Here is a 25,388-nt window from a genome sequence, read left to right as displayed (position 1 = left end):
CCCGTGGACGATTGCAATATAACAATTTTATTATGTTCATATAGTGAGAGAAAATTGCTTGCTCATACTATTTTCACAATTTATTCTTTTTTGATAATTTTCGATTCGAGGATTATGCACTGTATGAGTAAATGTTAACATTTTCAACCAATAAACATCAAAACAAGAATAATTTATTTATGAGTAATCTTCACAACGTCATTTTCCGTTTGTTTTCTCATTTAGTGCGAGTCTTATATGTGGCTTATCCTATTGTTTCACGTGTTAAGCGGCCCATAGACGTTCAATATGTACGGCTATGGGTCGCTTCATTTCTTCATATTTTGAGCAAAACGATTGATCGATTCCATATGATAGCAAAGCGATCGTGTCATCTAGTGTTTTGAAAGCTCATTAATTACTAAAGTTGGAACAAGGCGATTCTATGCTCTAGGGATCATTGAAACACTGCCCATCGACCATTATTTTATTTTTTCAGACAATCTCAGCTCAATAGAGGCAATCCGCTCAATGAAAGTTGATAAACGCTCATCTTATTTCCTAACAAGAATAAGACATCTATTGAGTGTTTTGGTCGAAAAATTATTCAAGATTACCTTAGCATGGGTTCCCTCTCATTGCTCGATTCCGGGGAATGAGAAAGCGGACTCGCTAGCTAAGGTGGGCGCTTCAGAAGGCACACTTTTTGAAAGGCAAATTGTCTATAATGAATTTTTTCACATTCCTCGTCAGGACACACTCGTTAGTTGGCAGCGCATGTGGAGTGAAGATGAGTTCGGTCGTTGGTTACACACGATTATCCCTAAGGTCTCGACGAGTGCATGGTTCAAGGGATTGAATGTAGGTCGTGATTTCATTCGCGTGATATCTCCATGCTGCTCGCTCTCAGCTCTCTAGAGCACTGAGAGCAAAAGGCAGACAATCGGATATCCCCGTCCGGGATATCTTAGGTAGCCGTGATCCTGATCTTCTGCTTCATCTATACCTGTTCCTCAGAAACGCCGATGTCAACGTTTAATGATGTTTCCTTCGTTGTGTCCCCGTTTCATATCCCTCCTATCCGATCGATAAACTTTTACTTAGTCGCGGCAATACATACACACACTCTTTACAGATGCACGGGCCAAAGGTTGTGCAGTCCACTGATCATTCAACAAGAGCCAAAGGTTGTACCGCTCATGACAACTCTACACGAACTGATGATTGCGCCGGCTAGTGACCATTCTATCCTGGATTCCTCGAGTCGAGAAAGACGCACCACGCTAGATATGGGGTACAGACTAGGGAGCGTTGCTGATTAATGGTCAGCTGCATCCCAATAGGAAGTAGCCCGTGTCGGGCACACGTATAGAGCATCGAAGACTGCAACATACCAATTATGAGAACACTTGTAATACTAACCTCGAGCCAACCGCGAGTAATCGGTTACATATTACTAACATAGTTGTAAGACAAAAATTGTCAAAATATTGGACTCCCGGCCCCGTCAGGCTAACGCCTCATGTGCCTTAATAAACAAATATATTTTGGAAAAAAAAGGCGATTCTGCTTAATTTAAACTCCCTTCGGGCAAGAATCAGCTATGATCCAAAATATTAGATCCGTATTTTTTTCATTTTTTCATTAGGATGCCCATTTCCATTTTATAGTATTTTTTCAAAGAAAACTAGCTCATTGGTTTCAATTTGATGTGTCGATCAGTAATAGTTCAGTGGTTAGAAAGTTAAAAAGTAAAAAGAAAAAATATAAAAAATATAGCGCCATTGGTCCCGAAACCATGTAAACTATTAAAAACAAATACAATCAATAATTACGAAAACAAAATCCATGTTCTTAGGTAATGCAATATTTTTCCAAGGTAATGCAATATTTTTCCAAGCAATATTTTTCTCCATTGACATCAGTTCCAATCTATATCTATGTCTATATGGGGTTGGGGAAAAAGTCGTGTATTGTCAATATATGGCAACACTTAAACATATCTTGTGTTGTACTTATGGCATCGGGTCACACTATACGGCTATTTAAAGACGACAATCTATGCTACAAGTGTTGTGATTGTCCTTTTCAGTCTCAAGTTATAGCGCGTCAAAGATGGAGTCCACCAAGCAAGAAATTCGCCATATTTTACGTGTTTACTACCTGCGAGGTAAAACTGCAACGAAGGCGGCCGAAAAAATTCGTGTAGTTTATGGACCCGATACTGTAACGATTCGTACAGCACAGCGTTGGTTTGATCGATCCCGTTCTGGTGTAGTGGCTGTCGAAGATACACCCCGTACTTGTAGGCCAATCGTCGTGGAAACCGATAAAATCGTTGAAATCATCCAAGTAGACCGGCATGTGAGCACTCGCTCGATTGGCCGGGAACTGGGTATTGACCATAAAACCGTTTGGAACCATTTGCAGAAGATTTGATTCCAAAAAAAATCCACACGAGTTGACGCTAAAAAATCTTTTAGACCGAATCAACGTCTGCGATGCACTGCTGAAACGGAACGAACTCGACCCATTTTTGAAGGAGATGGTGACTGCTGATGAAAAGTGGATCACGTACGACAACCTAAAGCGAAAAAAGTCGTGGTCGAAGCGCGATGAGCCGACCCAAAGCCAAGCCCGGATTGACGGCCAGGAAGGTTTTGCTGTGTGTTTGGTGGGATTGGAAGGGAATCATCCACTATGAGCCGCTCAACTATGGCCAGACCCTCAACTCGGTTCTCTACTGTGAGCAGCTTGACCGTTTGAAGTAGGCGATTGACCAGAAGCGGCCAGAAATGATCAATAGGAATGGTGTTGTTTTCCACCAGGACGCCGTATAGTCCGGAGCTGGCTCCAAGTGATTATCATCTCTTCCGGTCCATGCAAAACGCTCTTGGTGATACTAAGTTGGCCTCAAAAGAGGCTTGCGAAAACTGGCTATCTGAGTTTTTTTGCAAATTAGGGGAGGATAATGAAGTTACCTTCTAAATGGCAACAAGTTTGCGAACAAAACGGCGCATATTTGACTTAAATTGGATAATTTTAAGTATGTTAAATAAAGCGTCAAATTTCGATCAGAAATACGACATTTCTTTTTCCCCAACCCTATATAACATATATACAGCTATTCTCCATAGCCTAGGGGTTAGCATGGCGCTTACCAAGATGGAGGCTTTCGGTTCGATTCCCGTTCGGGTTCGGGATTTTGTGGCTTGCTCTGGTTCAGGGGAATATTCTAGGGTGTGGTGGAATGAGCAAATAGGTACTGCCAGTCCCCAAGAGAAGCAAGCCTCAAAAATCCGGAAACGGCTTCTCTAAGCGAATTGACGCCGCTATAAGCGTCTTTGCCTAGTCCTAGACTGAAAAGGACAATCCCAACACTGTCAAAACGACACTTGTACAGATTGTCGTCTTTAAATAGCCGTATAGTATGACCCGATGCGATGAGTACAACACAAGATATGTTTAAGTGTTGCCATATATTGACAATATATGAAATTTCTTTCCCCCAACCCAATATATCGTAGATCTTATGGTCTTATGATCTTATTGGTATTGCATGAGTTCTCTCGATAACCTCCTCAGGTTTTCCAGAGATAAATCTCCGCCGCAATTGGAGTTCGATACGATACGATAAAAAACAGAATATAAGACCGGTTCACAGGTTTTCCAATTTTACAGGTTCAATTCCGCAAGTTTTTTAACAGGTACAGATAATCTCTGCCGGGGACAAATAAGATTTTCAGAGTATCGTTTCGTCGAGTGGTCGATAGATCGCGTACATAATCACACCACTTACCTCGGTGAATCCTGTTTGTGGCCTCTCCCCACTAACAACTATTCCCTCTATGATAATCGCAAAGGAATCACGCTATAAAGACGCCCCTACTGTGTGTGTTTAGTGTGTTCTTTGTGTAATTTTACCGGTTCAGGTCAATCACGAAGAGCAACTACGGAGTGTACAGTCTACCCAAACTCAAGCTCAAGTTCACAAAACAGGAAACGAACATAACCGTGTAACATAACCATAAATAATTTCATCGAAAGTTAATGCAGCTGCTGCTGAATTATGATAAACGATTTTTATATGTCTACTAGCTGACCCGGCAAACGTTGTTCTGCCATATACATTATTTCTAGTGAATATTTGTGTTTAATAAAAAAATAATACATTAATTATCAAGCGTGTTTGGATGTTTTAACGATCTATACATAGTAGATCTAAGAGTTAATGATAGAGATAATTTTTGTTTTTAAAGCGTGCTGATTCCACCCGAAAATCCATTAAATTTTCCACTTCACAATAATGGAATCCGAAGCTCGATGTTTTCTATGTCGAGGTTGCCACATTTGAACAACTCGATTGGACTTGAGTTGAGCGGATTACAGAATGCAAGATTGCGATCCATACGGGTAATTCAGACTCGAACGGATTTGAGAATACGGGTGAGCAGTAGATCAGTACGCATATTTGGAATTTCCAAGGAAAACTTTTTCCTCGGGCGTATTTTGTTGACTAACCAAACTGAAATAGAGTGAATTGAATCGCTTTCGTCATTCAACCGAATACATCCAGTAACGTGTGGGTCTGAAGACGTGTAATGTTGGAATGAAGCTCATTAAAAACTACGTTATACTTTGAACACACGCGCTGTAATGTCATGATAATGCATTGCGTTTTGACCCGGCAATAGCAAAGGCTATGTCGGCTTTGTTCATGATAGTGTCTCGCAAGCGAATGTATTCTTCCTCACACCGCTTTTGTTGATTGTGTCGTACGAATTGCAATTATTCGCTATCTACCTTCGCGTACATGTCGATCATGAATTGTTGGCACAGCTAACGACTTCTTTGAATGGCGTTGTCCTGACCATGTCGATTCATCATAAAAATACATGGAGCGCACCTTCTTGCTTGTTTCGCCTCCTCTATCTGTCGTTCATAAATTAAATTCACAATGAGATATGATACGTCTTGTTCCTTCGGTACGGCTGGGAGATTTTTCGCCGGAAAATCCCTTCTGACTTGCACTATAGTCACACTTATTCTAGAGCATGACTGTATTCAAGCATAAAAATCGCAACTAAGTACTAATAAAAATGACGCAAGAATTACTACGTTGGGAATGCGAACTTTAGGAACGTTAGTACCATTGAAGAAGAACGCGAAGAGAGTCGCAGATTATTTTTCCAGATTATTGTTTTTTCTTTGATTCCGAATTTAAGAATTGCGAATTGAATCTATACACATGCTCTGCAGCTGGTGTTTTATCAGAATTGAAAATAATATCGTGATTTTCATTTTGTAATGCGAGCAAGTTTGGTTTAAAGAACTTCAATAATTCGTTGTGCTTATTAAAAAAGGCTTTCAGCTCCCAGGTGATGCGCCTGGCTTTAGACGAATTGAGGTTGCGCCATCTGTCAACAATGTGAATAAATTCGTTCTGTGGGAAAAACGAAGGACGGTTAATTTTTTGAATATTGTACAAACATGCTCAAATCGCAATTAAAAGTAGGGAATGGAGGTCAAAATTTAGAGTTATTTATATGGTTTGAGCTAAAGTTAAGAAATTAAAAAAATCAGAAAAAAATTCTGCGTAGGACCACCCTAATATATGGTATCAAATATATTGTAATCGGTATCCTAGCGGTATCGTATATACATTACGACCTATTCTCATACCTACCAAGTTTTTTGTGGATAATTTCATCAAAATCGGTTGAGTCGTTTCGGAGGAGTTCGACCACGAACATCGTGACACGAGAATTTTATATATATAGATTATTTTTTCGTAATTTACGAACAGATTTAACAATGCTTGTAAAGCAAATGTTTTTGGAATTTTAAATCACTTCCGCGTGATTATTGTGCCATCGTATGATTTTGACATGCAACAGTGGCGGATTTTTTAAAACAGTTTATGCATAAAAATGTGCATGAAAGTCAATGCTAAATATTTGTATTTGTATAAAAATTTGAGCACCAAATATGAATTGTTGTGATCAAAGTAACGTAAACCATGAAAAATATCAAACAATACCAAACAATAACGTAAACCATGAAAAATATCAAACAATACCAATTGCAGTGACGTCGAATAGGAGTTGCAGAATGATTTAAAAAATTAAATAAAAAAAACTTCTGAAACACCTACACCTACATTCACAAATACCCATATACAACAGAGATGCAGTTTCTCGAACGATGCAAGAGGAAGCACATATAGGGGAACCGCGGGAAATACGGACAGTGGGGTAATATGGACAGGTGGTTGATTTGTATAGCTACATTTTGAATTTCAGATTTCTGTTAATGAGAACACCTTCTACATGTTATTCTACAATATTTAATTAACCCTATGGCAATGAATACTGATCAAAAGTGGAAAAGGGAAACAAAGACCGAAAATCATACATAACTCCACGATATAATTTTAGCTGCTTCGATATGAGGTATTTTGAGTGGTTTAATATCAAAATTCAATTCGCCGATAGTTAAATTTCGGTTTGTGAGCTCACAGAGAAGCGATATTAGGTATGTACAGAAAAGTAAATTCTTTTTTGAATGGAAAATTTTAATTATTGAAATAATTGTACTAGTGGGGTGAAACGGACAGTTACCAGTGCGAATGAGATGGACTGTGCAAAGTCTGATTAATATATTCCTGAGGAGTGCCCTGCGTCTATAAATGGAAATCATTTCGCCAAATGTGGATTGTTTAGAAGCTGACCGGAACCAAAAGCAGAATAGTTGAGGGTCTGTCCGTTTATAATGCTAAAAAGCACGATATCACTTCTAGGTGGATTGATTCGACTTTTTCATCATTTAACGGACATTCGTGATGAGTTCAGACCTTGGTTGAATAAAATTATTCCTCTCGCGATCAGTAAACCTCTACGCTTCATATATTACAAACCTGCCCATATTACCTCACTGTATATAATCGAGTCCGCCCTGTATGATAATGAGAATGCGGTGTTTTTTCAATGAAGTAAAATAAAGTATGAAAATCGGGATCATTCCAGAAAAATCAGGCAACATTAAGTGTTTGTCAGGGTATCAGGTAACGTTCCAAAAAGTCGGGGAACTCATGAAAAATCAGGAAGGTTGGCATCTCTGCCAACAGCAATATGGACCTAATGAGCAAGGAGCTAATCAAATGGAAACACTTATCGTAGAATATATCATTGTGGCGGTACGCTTCGGCCTCCGGAAGAGTTCTTAGATTTTATTGATGTACTTGTTATATAATTAGCTTTTGCTAGATCTAAAATACGAGCCTAGCCACCAATCTTGACACCTCACGGCGTGTGTGATTACGAGCAATAAAATCATTCATTCTTGTTCCGCTCCGCGCACTTCAACGCCACAGCTGTTCGAATGATAAAAAGCTAATGGCTATAAGCCATCTTCGAGAGACGACCCAATGTTTTCAGTCTCTTGCTTAAAAATCTGAGTCCAATTGCTGTTGCTCAAAAGCCGTTGGGAGAAACATGCGGAAAGCCATAAATCCTACTTTCCCGATTATCGATTAAACAACAAACGGGCGAACGACTGTGAAGAACAAAAGCCGTAAGTAAATCTATCGGTTCGTAAAACACATATTTTTTCCTATTATCGAGGTTAGAGGACCGTAAATTGGGATGGACGAATAAAAGGGAATAAATTATCCGCCGGCTGTATAAAAGTTCATTGGAACAACGCGGCGGCATCTCTGAACGAGTGCGCGCGGCCGTTGTTTTGTAATTTGTAATACACCAGTTCAATAAGTCGAGCGAACTATTGCACGTATTCTCGGCTTCATTCAAAACGAGAATCCTTCGCCTCATTCCAGGTGGCCTCCAAGAGGCAGGCGCTTATCCATATGACGCTCAATGGTCGGAGTCCCTCGTAAAAATTAACGAGCTTGCTGTTCGTTACCGTTTTTGTTTCATCGACTGGGCGAAAAATTATTCATCGCCAACTCGACGAATTAGACAGCAAGTCCTATCTACTATACGATGCTCCCAAGATTTCATCAATATCCAAAACAAGGGGAAAGAGAGTGAAAAACGCACCCAGAAACGTTGTAAAATTCAATTAACTTTAATTTTATCGCTCATTTGATCTTGGCGTGCCCCTATCTGTCTCGGTTATTCGTTCATTCCTGCCGCTACGGGGGTCGCCTTGCGCAGATGTCCAGTGGCTCTCGTGTCCGGGCTTCCGTTTGTGGGAAAATGTACGTGGCTGAAGATTAGCGCTCTTCGCACTGTTAGTGGGTGGGATACTGTTTTGCAGGGCGCCCTACATAAAAAGTTCGCGCGGTTTTCATTTGATATTGTTCCGTTGTTCCGCATGACACGTTTCCCCTCATAGTGCCCGGCTGCTTGATTACTTTTTTCGTTTCCTTTTTTCCAGCCCGACGAATCCACGAAGCACCAGCTCCTGCCAGCCAGCAAGCGTCCCCTACTATCCGCCAGCGAAAAGAAGCTCCAAAAGCGTCTACTCGATCCCAACCTAAACGAGGTAGACCGAACCGCAGCCGAGACCGACGGCGACGACGTCGCCGCTGATGAGAGCAGCGGGGAGTTTCCCGGTGGCTGTGACCACAAGCGTGATGATCGGCTGCAGCAGCAGCTGATCCTGAAATCAAAACTCAAGTCCTCCAATCTCAAAAGCACCACCTACACCCGGAACACGGAGAACGATAAGTTAACGAGACACCTGAACAATGTCAAATTCGCATTCGATGAACCGACGCCGTCACCACGTAGTCACCAGCAACCTGCAGCGCCGAAACCGACCCAATTGATTACACCGAACGATGCACCGGAAGTTGCAGTACAGCGAGCCTTCGACCAGGATGAGGTAGACTGCAATGGGAACGGCAATTACGATGTCCTGCCACCGAAGTTGGACAGCGACGGGGTCCAAGATGTTGTGCTTCAGATTGTGGAAACAAAAGATGAAAACAGAAACGTCTGTCATCCTGCCGTCGACAGTAAGAAGAACGATGTCGCCGGCATACCCTTCATAGATGACGTACCTTCCCAAGTTTTGAAAAACCTTAACAGTGATCCGAACAAGGTTCGGAACTTTCACGACGCTAGAATTATTACCCTTACACCAAAGAACGTTGGTTCCCAGGCGGATAAACCAAGGGAACCATCGAGCCCCGAGCTGAAACAACTGGTGCTCGTGAAGAAACGCGAGTCGACGGCGGAATCAAAACCAGTGGTGGAAAAATTGAAATTCACGCACAGTTTTAATATTTTGTCCATCGGTTGTGACCGGGTTTGTCAGCACTGTCATCTGGTGCTGAGTCTGGATGTGGCCCTGCGATGCGCGATCTGTGAATTCACGTGCCATCAGCGATGTGTGCAGCTGGAACAGGTGAGTGATTTGAAACATATTTTTTGGGGGTATAAACACAACATTAGAAAGCGTTACGATTTAACGATGGTTTATATCTCAACTAATATAACGCTAGAAACGGGAATTATATCCAACAGATGGCCAACTCTCTCACTCTCCCGCCACAAATGCTCTCCAGTCGGCGCATCTGTTGAATTCAAATTGAACAAAACTTTCAGAGCACAAACACGTGCTCTGCGCGGCTCCCACGCGTGGAGAGAGCGAGAGAAAGAGAGCGAATCCGCCGTCATCAGAGCAATCTTCCGACTGGAAACCGGCTGCAGTTATTGCTGCTGATAAGATAACGATCTCAATCGTTATCGCTTTTTAATTGAGCTGCTCAACATACAGAAGTGTTCGAGTTGTTGATCCCCCGGGCGAGAAAAATACACACAGTAAAATTAGCGATGTGCTTTTGTGCATTGAAATTTATGGGAATTTGATTAACTAGATTTGTGGTTTGTTTTCGATGCCATCCGACAAACCAGTTTTCTTCTATTCTTCAGTGATTAATAGCCGCTATTGGATGAGGAACACATTAGAATACCCTCCATATATCATTCGACTAACTTCCCCGTTTGGTATAAGGGTTACGTTGTTCATGGGTTTTAAATAGCATTCCTATTATCATTTACCTTCCGCCGATTAAATATCCAGAAATATTATGGGGTGGAAGGGTGTTCATGATTCATTGATACCCTTTGTTACGTAACAGTATACGGTGTACTCGAAATAAGGATAAGTTTTTTTGCAAACTTTGAAACGCTGTAATTTCGCCAAGTTTTTTGGTGCGATACCAATATTTCCAAGTTCATCAGACACCGAAGACATTGCGAATTTCCGGGAGCAGGTCCTTTGATGGATCTTAATTTAGAATGTTGTTGAAAATGCATATTTTAGTTATTACACTGGAAGAAGAATCATGAATGAAAAACGTTTGAATTCCATCGTTCGAAACTTTTTTTTTTAACATTTTATAGCCACAGAAAGATATTTGATGAAAAATGAGTTCATAGCCGTCGCACGGCTATTTTGGCACGATTGAAAAAATTGTCCGCACTCAAATCAAAGAAACAACCGCAGCTTGGTTTATTCTAGGCCGATTCTAGATATGTTCATATCATTTGGTTCAGGAATTATGGATTCATTTGCGATATTACTAGAAATACAGATTTTCACCCGGTATCCTGAACTAAAAGTGCACCCGTGGCCGAGTGGTTAGCGTCTCACATTATCATACCGGGTGTTCGAGTTCGATTCCCGTTCTGACCGGGAGATTTTTCGTCAGAGAAATTTCCTTCGACTTGCATTGTGGTCACGCGTATTCTAGAGCTTGCCACTCGGAGTACATTAAAGGCGTGTTATTTGGCTTAAGAAATCTCAACTAAGTATTAATAAATGACGCTAGTCAATGCATTTGTTTAGACGGCAACAGTTCCACAGGGAATGTTAACGCCATTCAAGAAGAAGAAGATCCTAAACTAAAATTCACTAAAAATAGACTAGTCAGACATTTAATATGGAAATATAAAATATCTCCGGTTACCGGTGAAAAAATTGTATATTAAATTTGCAGTTAAAGCTTGAAGTGCTTGACAAAAAATGTGCTTATCCTTCTCAATTCGGGTATCCGCTGTAAACTATTTTAGCACACCGCGCCCGATATACAGCGCGGACTCGATTATATACAGTTTTTGATTTCTTTTCACTGTATATAATCGAATCCTGTATATAATCAAGTCAAAAAAAAAATTTGTGTTATTCGTTTGTTTTTGCATGTATTTTTTGTTTTTTGGATATTAAAGAGGAATTTGGGTTTTGATTCAACCCCTTAAAGTCAGAAAACACCTTTCTCACATGAAAAACATAAATTTATCCGAATTCTTTCAGAAGGTGATAGACGATCATATTTAATGAAAAAAAACCTTCTACGCATATGTTCGAATTTCAACAATGACAGAGTTATAGAACTTCTTTTTTTTGTTTCGGACTCTGTTGCCTCAAACTGGCTCTACATTACAAAGTACGCTACAGAAGACAATTTTGTTGCGTTCATTTGAAAGATGAGAAAATTTAGTACAGGATATAGTATTAGAACATCTAAATAAGTGGATTTTAATAACATTTTGGAAGTGAAAAACATAAAAGTTAATTATTTTTAATGTGTTATTATTAATTTCATCCTTAAATATTAATATCAATTATATTAAACTAGATTGTTTTTATCAATTAAATTGAAGCTTTTCAACCGTTCTTTGACACCGAACTTTTATCGTTCTTAATTTGGCTGCAATATCGATATAAACAATTCTTGGTGCAAATTCAATCAAAATCTTCAAAAATCACGATTTTTACCCCACTGTACATGTAACAGCCACTTAAATTATACCTTAACGTTGAAAGGTTACATTTCTTCTTGAAATAAATCATATTTGAAATATAAAAAAATATTCTTTTCCAAACTGTATATAATCGAATCACATATAATCGAGTCCGACCTGTACTCTTGAACACTTTTTCGTTGTTTTGGTGTAATAATACATTCTATTTATTGGTGTAGCTTTGCACAAATTTTTGCAAGCTTTCAAGAGTTTTGTTTATATAGAGCAAGGATGGCCAAACTTGAACTGTATCTAAAATTCATTAGAAAATGGATGCAGTATCAAACGATGAAACAAAGTTTTAATATTCGCGCGCAAATTCATAACTCTAGCACGGTGTCACAGATTGTGCGTGTTTCTATAATATTGATATTGTGTATTTTTGGCATTGTTGGTATTTATTTTATTAAATTAAATGAAGAAAAAATCCAGAAAATATTTTCTTTTCAATTTCATACAGGTTTTTTGAAATACGTCATATTTGATATATATAAAAATATTTTGAAGCTATATATATATATATATATATATATATATATATATATATATATATATATATAATCGAAGACCATTCTATCCTGGATTCCTCGAGTCGAGAAAGATGCACCACGCTAGATATGGGTTACAGACTAGGGGGGCGTTGCTGATTAATGGTCAGCTGCATCCCAATAGGAAGTATCCCGTGTCGGGCACACGTACAGAGCATTGGAGACAACAACATCCCAATTACGAAAACACTTGTAATACTAACCTCGAGCCAACCGCGAGTGATCGGTTACATATTACTAACATAGATAATAAGAAAAATTGTCAAAGTATTGGACTCCCGGCCCCGTGAGGCTAACGCCATATGAGCCTTGATAAAAATATATATTTTGGGAAAAAAAATATATAATCGAATTCAAAATTGTATATAATCAAATCTGTATATAATTGAGTCCGACCTGTAGCTGAAAACTACAGAAAACTCTTTTTTTTTATTTGACATGCAAAAAAATCCGTCATAACGGAACGATTGTGGATGACAGTTTTAGACAATGTGATACCCAATCTCGTTCATTTTGAGAACGTTTGATTTCAGATACTTTAGTAGTTCTTAGCTCGCAGTTCATTTCCAAGTTCATTCATAGACTCGATTATCCGGACTATTTTATTTCTTTTATAAGAAATTTTGAATAATCTGTATACTTTATAAATATGATCACTTGAACAAAATTGAACGTAGCTAGGTAGAGGAGAAAACTGGGATAGGGGTTGTTTCTAGATTCGAATATCCGCTGTAAATTTATATATGTTAAAAATTCCAAATTCAAACACTTTAAATAAATTAAAATTTAATAACTAAATATACCTGAGATGATAATTTAATGAAAACTGGATGTAGCTAGGATGAGCAGGGTGCGTTTAGTATGTTTAAATCCGCTTATCCACAGTGTATCATATATACTATGGTGTCGCAAAGTCGCAAAGTTCCGAAAAACGTAAAATCACTCAAGAGGAGATTGCATGAAATCGAAGTTTAAAAAGACGGGTGGGTAATGTCGGGGACATAACCGGAGTGACGTAGGACTGCGTTTGCCACTCGCCACAGCTTTCACAGTTGGAAAATTTCTTCCCATCCAGCTTGTGACATGTTGTTCAGTAAATTACATTCAATGGCACGTCGCATTATCACCACTCAGTGTCGGTTCTGTATGCGGTTTTTCTTATCGTCGCGAGCAGCTTTACCAGCCAACTCGAACACTTCGGCGGCCGAAACTATATAACGCCGGCTAGGAAGACTGGTGCACTGGTACTAACGCGCTCGGCCTAGCTACCCTTGCGGAGCAATTGGCGGATACACCTACGAAGAACTGCACACCTGCACGGTTCGAGTGGGTCTTTGCCTTTCCCTTAACTTGTCCTCCTTTGTTACGTCCACGATGCCGATGCCGTACAACCACACGGGTTTACGGTTTGAAAGAAATTAAGATATTTTTTTGGGGTCCGCGCGTTTTATTCTCTAGCGGTACACACTCACAGGATAGAGACAAATCGGCAAACTCAGCCAGAGGGGCGAGTCCAACGAGACGAACGAATGAGCGTTAAAAGGGAGCGATGGCAAAAAAATGCATTCATTACGATTTGTTCGCTCGTTGGATTCACATGCAGGCAAAAAAGGGCCCTTTTCAGGATCACAAAATTATCTTCAATCCAAAGAGTTCATTGTTTTGTTATCACTTGATATCCCCATCTTGTTCGGCTAAACCTTTCTGTTTAGCGATTCCGTTTGCCACTCGCCACAGCTTTCACAGATGGAAAATTTCTTCCCATCCAGCTTTGTGACATGTTGTACAGTAAATTACATTCAATGCGACGTGCCGAAGTGCAACTCAGTGTCGCATTGGAGGCGATTTTAACCTGTAATTGAACATTTGCGATGACAGTGGTACAGTGTCGACTTTCAATGTGGGGTCACAATTTGGATCTCTATGTTTACAAAAATGTCCAACTGAATAAGTCGCATTACATGTCCGTCCGATTAGCTAAATGTCGAACTAATAGTAAATTACTGTATTTTCAATCTGGAAACAATTTAAGAATTGGTGGAAATTGAATAATCAGGAAAGTCCCCAACAATCAATAAGCTCTGAACAACTGCCAAATTCACATACTCATCAGATCCTGGCAAACAAATTATAAAAAAATCAATTTGTGTTTTATTATTATTTTGGATAATGTTTTAGAAAGCATTGAACTGTATTTCCTAAACTCTTTTTTGGAAAGTTTAATGGCCCTGAAAAGCGCCTTGTTTTATGGAATGGTTCCAATTTAGAGAACTTAGTACTCGTGGTTTTGAAAAAAACCATTTCGAACGCCCTCGATGCCGCATTGTTCTGGATTTGTCACCAAAGCAGTTTGTATAAAGAACAAACTTTTTTCTTCTGCTACCTGCTGCCGTTTTGCGATTGCGTTTGCGTCTGCCTGTTGTTGTCTTGATGTCCACCGAACCAAAGCGCGAGCAGTTTTGCCAGCCAACTCGATCACTTCGGCAGCCGAAACTCTATAACGGCTGCTAGGTGGACTGGTGCACTGTTACTAACGCGCTCGGCCTAGCTACCCTTGCGGAGCAATTGGCGGATACACCTACGGGAAACTGCAGTCCAACACGGTTCGAGCGGGATTTTGCCTTTCCCTTAACTTGTCCTCTTTTGTCACGTCCACACGTCCACGTTGCTGCTTGTGTTGCTGTGTTGATGTGATGCGATGCGATGTGAAACGATGCCATACAACCACACTGTTTCACGGTTTGAAAGAAAATGAGAAAATTTTTGGGGTCCGCGTGTTATATACTCTAGCGGTACATACTCACAGGATAGAGACAAATCGGCAGACTCAGCCAAAGGGGCGAGTCCAACGAGACGAACGAATGAGCGTTAAAAGGCAGCGATGGCAAAAAAATACATTCATTACGATTTGTTCGCTCGTTGGATTCACATGAAGGCTAAAAAGGGTCCTTTTCAGGATCACAAAATTATCTTTAATCTAAAGAGTTAGTTTGTATAAAGAACAAACTTTTTTCTTCTGCTACCTGCTGCCGTTTTGTGATTGCGTTTGAGTCTGCCTGTTGTTGTCTTGATGTCCACCGAACCAAAGAGCGAGCAGTTTTGCCAGCCAACTCGCTCACTTCAGCAGCCGAAACTATATAACGGCTGCTAGGTGGACTGGTGCACTGGTAATAACGCGCTCGGCCTCGCTACCCTTGCGGAGCAATTGGCAAATACACCTACGGGAAACTGCAGTCCAACACGCTTCGAGCGGGATTTTGCCTTTCCCTTCACTTTTCCTCCTTTGCCATGTCCAGACATGGCTGCTTGTGTTAGTTTGTTGATGTGATGTGATGCGAAACGATGTGGTGTACGGTTTGGATGAGAATGATCGTCTGACTCGCTCGAGAATTACGCATGTGTGAGACTGCGACCAATGTTTCGTTCATTTTTTTCTTTTTCCTTTCCAATCGTGCTTCATTCTATTTCGCTGCTGCTCTGGTTGTCCGTTTTGGTCGGTACGATTTGAGGAGCACAAAATAGACCAATCAAAAATGGGCACATAGTGCATTTTGACGATGCTTGATATTTCACAATTATTCAATTATTTATCTCAAGAAAAATGAAATGTTATTCGTAATGATAGATACGTAGATATATTTCCTATCAATTGATGCAAAAACCTTTGCGATCTTTTGAGAAATGCTCGAGTTATAAGCGTTCCAAATCTTGCATTTTTTCCTACTTGTTCAGTGCCTAGATTTCCATTTCACCCCCTATATCTTCCGGTTAGACGTAGTCCTACGTCAAAAAAAAGTTGATGCCAGATGTCCTCAAATTGCATGAAACGTCGAAATCTACTGTCATCTCGATTTTATTTGTCATCTAAATCCCGAAATTCGATTTTTGATAATATCCCTTGAATGATTTTACGGTTTTCAAAAAACTGAAATTTTGACGGCTGTGTGACACTAGTCCGATTGAGCTGAAATTTTATAGTTTAATCAGCGGGAAAAATCTTAAAACCACGATCGGAAAATTCACATTTTTTGACAATCAAAGTGCTTGCTGTGTTCATGCTATTATTTCCTTCCACCTGTCGAATTTTACCAAAGTTTTTTTTACCGTCAGTTACATACGGTTCATTAATAAAAGAAGATGACATTATAAAAAAATCCAAATTGAGCCGTACTTTTTGAGATAATGTGGTGGTCCAAATCACCCCGTATGTCCAACTCAACCCGTGTTACCCTAAATGAAGCCCGATTGAGCTGATATTTTGCATAGAGTATTTTCTCGTGGGAATCAACATTTTTAATCAAGTTCGCTTTGAAAATTCGAGATGACCATTTACATTGGCACTCTAGTATGCATACTTTTACAACCGACAACGGGATATCAATATTTTCCATGACTTGACAATGACATCAGCCGGTACCCCGTTCCACGCTTCGGCTACCCAAAACATAGCATCCCTAATGTTGGTTCGCTTAACAATGTCATCGAACTCTCCTTGGCATTCAAGAAGCTCACGCATGAGCTTTTGCTTGTAGTACACCCAGGTTTTTTTACGCGGGGGATACGTACCTCGTAAAAAAACCGCGTTAATTGGAAAATCCGCGTAAAAAAACCTCGTAAAAAACTGTGGAAAAAACCGGGTAAAAAACTTTAGTGTACTGCCCATGTTTGTATAGGAGACGTAAACGACAAAATAAACAAAATCGACTTTTTCGCTGTTTCTTATTCTATACAATGTAATACGTTTGCTCAAAATGCAAACAAACATTTTTTGTTCGAAAACATTTGAGAAAACGTTTCCGAAAAATCACTGTTTGTCCGAATAACAGACGTAGTCCATACAGCTTTCATACATCGTTCTAAAATCAACAATTGTCAGTATTATGTGCTACAAGCTAAATCTACATTTCTTATTTTATTATTTAATCCATCTGCATCAAATTGTCTTAATGGACCTAATCAAGTCAGTATCAAATACACGCATTGCGAGTGTCAACTTATTCTAAAATAATCATTTAATCTAATCCGAAGCGCATTGCTAGCGAGATTAACACACACACATTTGAATCACATTCTTTGTAGAGTCCAAACATGTCTGTCACGATAGTGTCTTATTACTTAGTGTTTCCTAATAGATGAATATAAGAAACCATTGAAACGCTGCTCATATAATTAATATTTTCTGTGCACGATGAACAAAGAGAAGCAATTTTAATGTTATAATTATCTAAATTTCTGCATTTGAATCTTCAAGTAGATAATGAATCAATCAGATCAGTAGTAAAGTTAAAATAATATTGGTTCTTAGCAATATAACTCCTCGGATTCGTCATTGAATTATTCCACATACTCAGCATTTACTCATACCGTTGGAGTAAGTCACTCCACCATCTTTATGCGATTGATCGTGATATCGATAAATCATGTTGCTAAAATTACCAACATTGCAGATTGCTTATACAAATTCGATTAATCGAAAAAAACACTAGCCTGCTGTTCTTATCATATCCCAGAGCATTCTCCAGGAAAAAGGTACTATTATGGACTCGCAACAAATCAAGAGCACCATTTCCAGACATTACACTAAATTTCTTCCAAACCTTTTTGATTTTATCCGATAAGAACTGAAACTACCGACGGAGAAGTTTTGACTATTATCGGAATTCGGAATCCGGTAAATACTAACGCTACAAACAGAGCAACCTGGTGATTACGTCTAGCTATGCGGACAAATGTTCATTGAAACGATTGATTGTCCACATAAATAGACGAAAGCGTTTTCCAAATGAAAAAAAGTGATAATCCGCAAAATCACCTAGGCCCTCTTTTTGCCGATAATATCCTTCAGCTGGACAGATCATTTCATTGTAAATTTGCATGGTTATGTTTGCAGACCAAAAAATAACAAAAATGCGTTTTCCCAATACTAATAATGGTGTTGCCGATTACGTCTCCTATGCAATCATGGGCAGAGTAGGATTAGACCATTTGAATAATATTTTGTTTCATAATCTGTAACAAGACGATGAATATTATTTTTCGATTTTCAAAACAAAACCCTTCCTCCCAGGGGGCGTCAGGCAATTTCTGGCTACAACAATGCAATCTACAAAAAAAAATCAGAATTTTGAGGAACTGGAAAATGAGATTCGTTGCAGTGTTTTGGATGAAATTAGGCAGGAGATCCGCACAAATTTCAAAGAGCTCATCCAGACGGTATTGAAAACACCGGTTCCTATTCCAAACATCTTCTTTATTGAATCCTCTAAAAGAAAACTTGTGAACGACGAAAACATGAGCCGTCTTACAAACGATCATCGCAACTACGTCGTGGTACAGATTGTTCAGGGCAGTCTGTGTCTGCCAACACTACAAGGGAGGCCAATATGTTTTGGCTGTATCTGTAGAACATATCCGCTGAAACTCCTGATGACTGCGTAACCGAACTATTTAGTACGACAAAGACTTGGATCCAGTGATTTGAAAGTGGTGAAGCTAGTTCCAAGAGGCAAGGATGTGCGGTATTTGAATTATGTATCATTCAAAGTTGGGATGCCTATGCAGCTGAAGCAAAAAGCAATGCTGGATTCCACTTGGCGTAGTCAAGTATCGTTTAGAGAGTTCGAAAATAGGGAGATACCAACAAAGGTTTTTTGGATCCCTGCCGGTCCAGTGACAGAACCCGACATCTCGAACATTGCGAGCAACGCAGAAACGACCCACTCTTCGGATCGCGTCCAATAACATCAGGTGAAACTACTCAAATGTTGTCCAGTCATCACATAAGGCCGTGCAAAACCGACCCGCAATATTTGACAGTGTATTACCAAAATGTGAGGGGAATACGTACCAAAACTCACGAGCTCTTTTTGAAACTCCCCACCTGCGAAAACGACGTTTTAGTACTAACTGAGACGTGGTTTCGCTCTGATATCGCTAGTTCCGAATTTGCTGCTAATTACTCGTCATTCCGCTGTGACCACAGTGCTGCTTCCAGTAATCTTCAACGTGGAGGAGGTGTTTTGATTGAGGCCAGTCTCGAATGCCATTCAGCTGAGTTGGTTGACTGTGAGAATATCGAACAAATAGCTGTGCGCATCAAGTTATGTAGCACGGCGATCTATGGGTGTGGAATTTACATCCGACCGAACTCACCACCGACGTTGTATTCTACTCACTCTGCTGCAGTACAGCAGATTCGTGAACGCGCTTTGGAGTCCGATAAATTCGTAATAGTTGAAGATTATAATCTGCCGCAGCTGTAATGGTCCTACGACGAAGACCGTTAATAGTTTGCTTCTGTCCAACGCATATACTGAACAGGAAATCGCTCCGGTCGAATCGGTTTTTGCTTCAGGGTTACATCAAGTCAACAGTCTACGCTTGATTTGGCTTTCGTGAATATACCAAATGATGACGAGCTAATTGAACCTCCGGCTGCTCTTCTCAAAATCGACCGCTATCATAATCCGTTCGTTCCTCGAATTGACGTGAACGATTCGTATCTGCAGTTCGACTGTGAGTCAAACAGTGTCGATAGTTTTAATTTTCGACGATGCAATTTTTATTAATTGAATAACGCGATCATGGACATCGATTGGGTTGAGATATTCCGCGGAAAGGACACGAATGAAACGGAATGTATATTTTATGAGAAGTTGTACAACATTCTAGAGCGATGTGTTCCGCGTAGAAGATGTCGAAATTATTGCTTACGACAACCCTGGCGGACACCTGAGTTACAGCATCTTCGAATCATCGTTCGTAAAGCACGCAAGAGATATTTTAAAGCTAGAACTGCCGGAAACCGTACCAACTTGCAGTCTTTAGAAACACAGTACACTAACTACCAGTACGTAGCTTTTCGAAGCTACATCGAACGTTTGCAGCAGAGTGCGAGACAAAATCCGTCATCCTTTTGGTCATTCATACGTAGTCGCCACCGCCACTGTTTTTAAAAGAATGTGCCGATTCACTGCTGATGCCACTGACGATAATTTTTAACAAGTCACTCAGTGAAGGCGTATTTCTGGATGTCTGGAAGCTGGCCTCGATTACTCCGATTTTAAAAGCTGGCAACAATCATGCAGTTCAGAATTACAGAGGTGTCTCGATTTTATGTTCTCTGTCAAAAGTGTTCGAGCATTTGGTTCACGATGTTCTGTATGCCGCTTCCCGACCATTGATATAGGAGCTCCAGCATGGTATCGTAAAGAAGCGATCCGCAACTACCAACCTGATGTCCCACGTGAGTTTCCTGTGTTCGAAAATTGAGAAACGACACCAGATTGATGCGATATACTTCGACTTTATAGCGCGCTGGAAGCGCAGCTACTAGTTCCGTCACACGGGATTCAAAGTGAGTGGCTCAAGAGCCACCTCGTAAGAGGGCCACTCACTCGCTGTCTGCCCGGCAATAAATCTGACCTCAGGGCGGGTTCTTGAATCGATCCCGAAACACTCCTGACACCTACACCTCGCGTTCCCGTTTCTCTGCTCTATCTCCAACAACACAAACGAGAGAAAGTTCGAGAAATCTACCGGGGGCACTGATATGCAAACCAAAGCGTCTTCCCCTGGTTCCTCCTGCTGCCCAAACCTTCCCAATCGCTTCCGAGAACAAGAGCCGAGATGGACTGAGACTCTCAACCAGTCCACACTTGGAGTACAACCAAACACTCTACAGACGAAACAACGACGCGAAGCTCGTAAAAATGTTTTCTCTAAACATTAGAATATCTCCACAAAATTAACTATAACATTTCTGAACTCAAAACATTTATTCTTTAACCTATTCTATTCACATTTATTTTCCCTATTTTAATGTCCTAACCACTAAACGACGAACCGGCCTCCATTCATCCGCACTGCTATAGCTTTATGTCATGTGATCACTCCATAGAATTTCATTCATTAAGTACCCACCCACATGGCCATGTATATTTAGGGTTTGGTACCCAAGCGTTTGTTGGCTCTGCCTGAAGCGCCGTAGTGTCGTAGCAGCCTCCTTCCGACGATACAACGCTCTTGTCGGGAATTCCAATCCAACACGTGGGGTCAGAAGTGCGGTCAACGATGGTACGAGGTGATGTTGCGCCGAGCACAAAACCGGGAATAGCAGTTCCGGTCAGCCGAGATCCTCTGGATTTTAAAATCCTTATAAAAAAAGCCGTCGAACGTGTTTAGTTTAAATCCTACTCAGAAATCATCCTTCAATCTTTACCTTTTTCAATCAGTATTCACTGCAAACGAACAAAACACTGCACAGGAATATGATTTTTATTCCCAATATCCTATCTAAATGAGGGGCTTAGAATGAAAGGGGTGTAAGTGATTTGATCGATTTCTCTACATCGACTCTCTCTTTTGGTCATAACTTAGCTGCAAACTCATTCTCAGCTGTAATTAACAATGTGGAAGATAGGTCAAAACCTCATCTATCGGATTCTATAGCAAACTCAAATTGGAACGTTTTTGTAATTGAGTTATTAACTAAACAAAAAGTTGATGAAAAGAAATCGATCAAGTCACTCACACCCCTTGCATTCTAAGCCCCTCAAATAAGTACAAACAAAGAAACAACAGATAGACTAACTATATTTGAAAAACCCGTTTAACAAGCCTTACTTGAATAAACATACCACGATGCGACAAACGGGAAAGACTCGCACTGCTGACTCTTCCACCTATCAGGTTGGAATAGACAAGCAAAAATTCCCCAGTTCCTCAGAACACAATTAGTGCCTGATCTTTGGCCCCGAAAGAACAATATTTGCAAAAGCAAATAATGTTCTTTTCAAATCCGCGAACTTCCCCCAGCCCACGGTTCGAAGCAAAGCAAAGAAACGATTGTCCGCTCTCATGAAACAGGTTGAGTTCATCACGACAGGCGTTCCTGAAGGTCTTGGACCGCTGATATTCATTTTGTTTATTAATGATGCTTCCGGCTGAAATCGAGTTTGCTGATGTACGCCGACAAAGTGATATCATCTCATCTAGACTGCTGCGCACTTCAAGCTGAAGTGGACGAGTTATCTCTGTGGTGTACTGAGAACGGGATGGAGCTTAACACCAAAAAGTGCAAAACTATTTCGTTTTCCCGCCGACAATCCCGATCAGATTTTCAATATTCCATCCATTCAGAGGTTCTGGAACGTGTAGAAACTATCCGTGATCTAGGGGTCACGGTTGATAGCAAACTCCGGTTCAACGAACATGTAAGCGCGACAACCGCAAAAGCCTTTGCAGCCCTTAGATTTATCCGACACAATGCAAGTGGCTTCACCGATGCATACACTCTTAAGGCACTATACTGTGTTCAAAAGTAGATTAAGGAACTTAGACTAATATTCAGTCTGTGGAATATTTTCAAAACTCGAGACCAAGTAAATAAAATAAATAAACATTCGATCGGATGCTGAGGTTAAAGGTATTGAGATAATTAACGCAAACTCTCAGTGATCACCCGTGACAATGGGATCGATTAGATTGAAAAAAAGACCTCAATCCTCCCAATTGTCGCCAATTCCGCCAAATCGAAAAGTATTGGGCAAATGAGAAGCGGAATTGCGAAATTTATGCGAAAGTGACTCGGGAGAGTAATGCTGCAGACATGAAGAGATCGAAAAAATAATGCCTGTTTTGATGGAGAGTATCCGAAGAAAAGTACAAAAATTCATCAAAACTGTAATGGCATAATTGCAATATTTTTCTGATAGAACAATGAATTATCTATATCTTGATATGAAAACATTTTTTGTACCTTCAACCAGTCCCGAGAAACAATTGGTTTTATGATTACGGATTCTAAATGAATCCAGCTTAAATCAACGATATGATCATGAGAAAGGTTGGTTTCATCTTCTAGTTGAACTTTTTCATCATTATTTACTTATCTTGCACAAACAGCAACACAAAAAAGTAATATTAGGCTGTCAAAAAAGTCCTGCGGTTTTTTTTTTTAATTTTCATTTGTTCATAAAATTAGTTATAATCATCTGTTTTAAGTCAAATATGCGCCGTTTTGTTCGATGACTTGTTCCCAACGAGATGCCAACTTCATAATACCCCTGTTATAGAAGCTCGCTTCCTTATTGGCAAAAAAACTCGGATAGCCAATTTTCACAGGCCTCTTTTGTGGCTAACTTCTGACTACCTAGCTCGTTCGCCATGGACAAAAACAGGTGGTAGTCACTTGGTGCAAGGTCCGGACTATACGGCGGATGCAAAAGAACCTCCCATCCGAGCTCCCGGAGCTTCTGGCGCGTCACCAAAGAAGTGTGTGGCCTGGCGTTGTCCTGATAGAAGACAATGCGGCCTCAAAGATGGCCTCTTCTTCATGAGTGCTACTTTCAAGCGGTCCAGTTGTTGGCAGTACAGGTCCGAATTGAGCGTTTGGCCATAGGGAATCAGCTCATAATAGATTATTCCTTGACAATCCCACCAAACACACAGCAGAACCTTCCTGGCCGTTAATGAGGGCTTGGTCACCGTCTGAGCCGCTTCAGCGGGCTTCGACCACGACCGTTTGCGCTTCACGTTGTCGTAAGTGACCCACTTTTCATCGCCAGTCACCATCCGCTTCAGAAACGGGTCGATTTTGTTGCTATTCAGCAGCGATTCACATGCGTCGATACGGTCAAAGATGTTTTTTTGCGTCAACGTGTGTGGCACTCATACATCGAGCTTCTTTGTGAATCCAAGTTTCTTCAAATGGTTAATAACGGTTTGATGACTTATCCCCAGCTCTTGGCCGATGCTACGGCTGCTACTATGCCGGTCTTTCTCGGCTAATTCAGCGATTTTGTCGCAATTGTCGACGACAGGCCTTCCGGAGCGTGGCGCATCTTCGACGACCTCTACACCAGAATGAAAACGTTGAAACCATCGTTGTGCGGTGGAAATGGAAACTGTATCGGGTCCATAAACTGCACAAATTTTATTGGCAGCTTAAGATGCATTTTTGCCTGTGTCATAGTAGTACTGTAAAATATGTCGAATTTTCTCTTTATTTTGCTCCATATTTTCGACACTATAACTCACGAACGAATTAACCAAACAAAACACTGTCAAGGACTATATTATAGCGCGCAAAAATACCTTTCCAACAAGCTATAGTATGACTCGATACAATGAATACAACTAGAACTACGCGCTTACAACGACACCTCGCGGAAATACCGCAGGACTTTTTTGACAGCCTAATATAAGCTATGTTACTGAGTTCTTCCTTATGCTTCGATAAAACGTACAATTTTGAAAGTAAAATGTACGTTATATCGAAGTTTCCCTGTAGCTGTGCGAGCGGATGCTTCAACGATTTCTTAAACTGTTTCCGCTGCGAGACATTGAATCCAACTGCGTAAAATCAATGAATGGTGAACCCAACCGTATTTACCGATTCGCTTATACATATTTCATACATGCGTTCCATTTTCTCTTTTATCGCAAAAGTTGCACTTATCCATCCCAAAAAAAAAAAGAAAAACGCAACCCATTGAGGAGAGACGGAACTCGACAGACGTAAAAATAAAATTGAAGAAAGAAAAACGCAAACAGAAATGGCAATTACCGGCTATGGTCTGCCACAAAGCGACCAAAAGATAAACGTCAGCGATGGGAAAAGGGCTCAGATGCACATTCCACACCCCTATGGCATCCTGCGCCTTCATTTCATCTACTTCCAGACCCTTTGATTGCAGCGGCGTGGAATTGGAACGGTCTTCGTGCAGGACTGTCTGCCTGCCTGCCTGCCTCATGAATGACTTTTGAGATGCTGAGTGTTTATTTCATCAAGTTTACGATCATTCGCTTCTTTCTCCCCATACCCATTTCACCGTCTGGTTTCATTCACATCGGAGCGTGCGATGCACACATCCCCCGCAAGGGTGAAACCAGCTCTCCACCTGAAAAAGGAAACTCGTATCGGATCATGCGCCAATACTTTAATGGTGGCGGCGGCGGATAGCCAATGCAAAAAGGTGTTGTCAATGCAGTTGGTTAACTCTAATGGGTTCCCACACCCTCACGCTGGAACCGGGCTCTGAAGGGGATTTTCTAAGTGGGTTGATCAGATAAAACTAGTTGATTT

At 40.5% G+C, this 25,388-nt stretch overlaps 1 protein-coding gene across 8 annotated transcripts in view; it reads left to right on the top strand.

Annotated features, from left to right (window-relative positions):
- Positions 1-25,388, top strand: part of LOC129763045 (tensin-2) — a 518,244-nt gene that overhangs the window by 210,944 nt on the left and 281,912 nt on the right. For 7 of the 8 annotated variants that reach the window (XM_055761768.1, XM_055761769.1, XM_055761774.1 and 4 more), the window contains one exon: positions 8,377-9,351. In XM_055761768.1, coding sequence (XP_055617743.1) covers positions 8,377-9,351 — 975 coding nt within the window. Of the gene's footprint in view, positions 1-8,376; positions 9,352-25,388 lie in introns of those variants that run through there. The other variant, XM_055761778.1, reaches the window with a different exon arrangement.

The sequence above is a fragment of the Toxorhynchites rutilus genome, chromosome 1, assembly GCF_029784135.1.
Source record: "Toxorhynchites rutilus septentrionalis strain SRP chromosome 1, ASM2978413v1, whole genome shotgun sequence".
Taxonomy (NCBI): Eukaryota; Metazoa; Arthropoda; class Insecta; order Diptera; family Culicidae; genus Toxorhynchites; species Toxorhynchites rutilus.
Note: the sequence above shows the minus strand (reverse complement) of the source record. Positions and strands in the feature narration are given on the sequence as shown.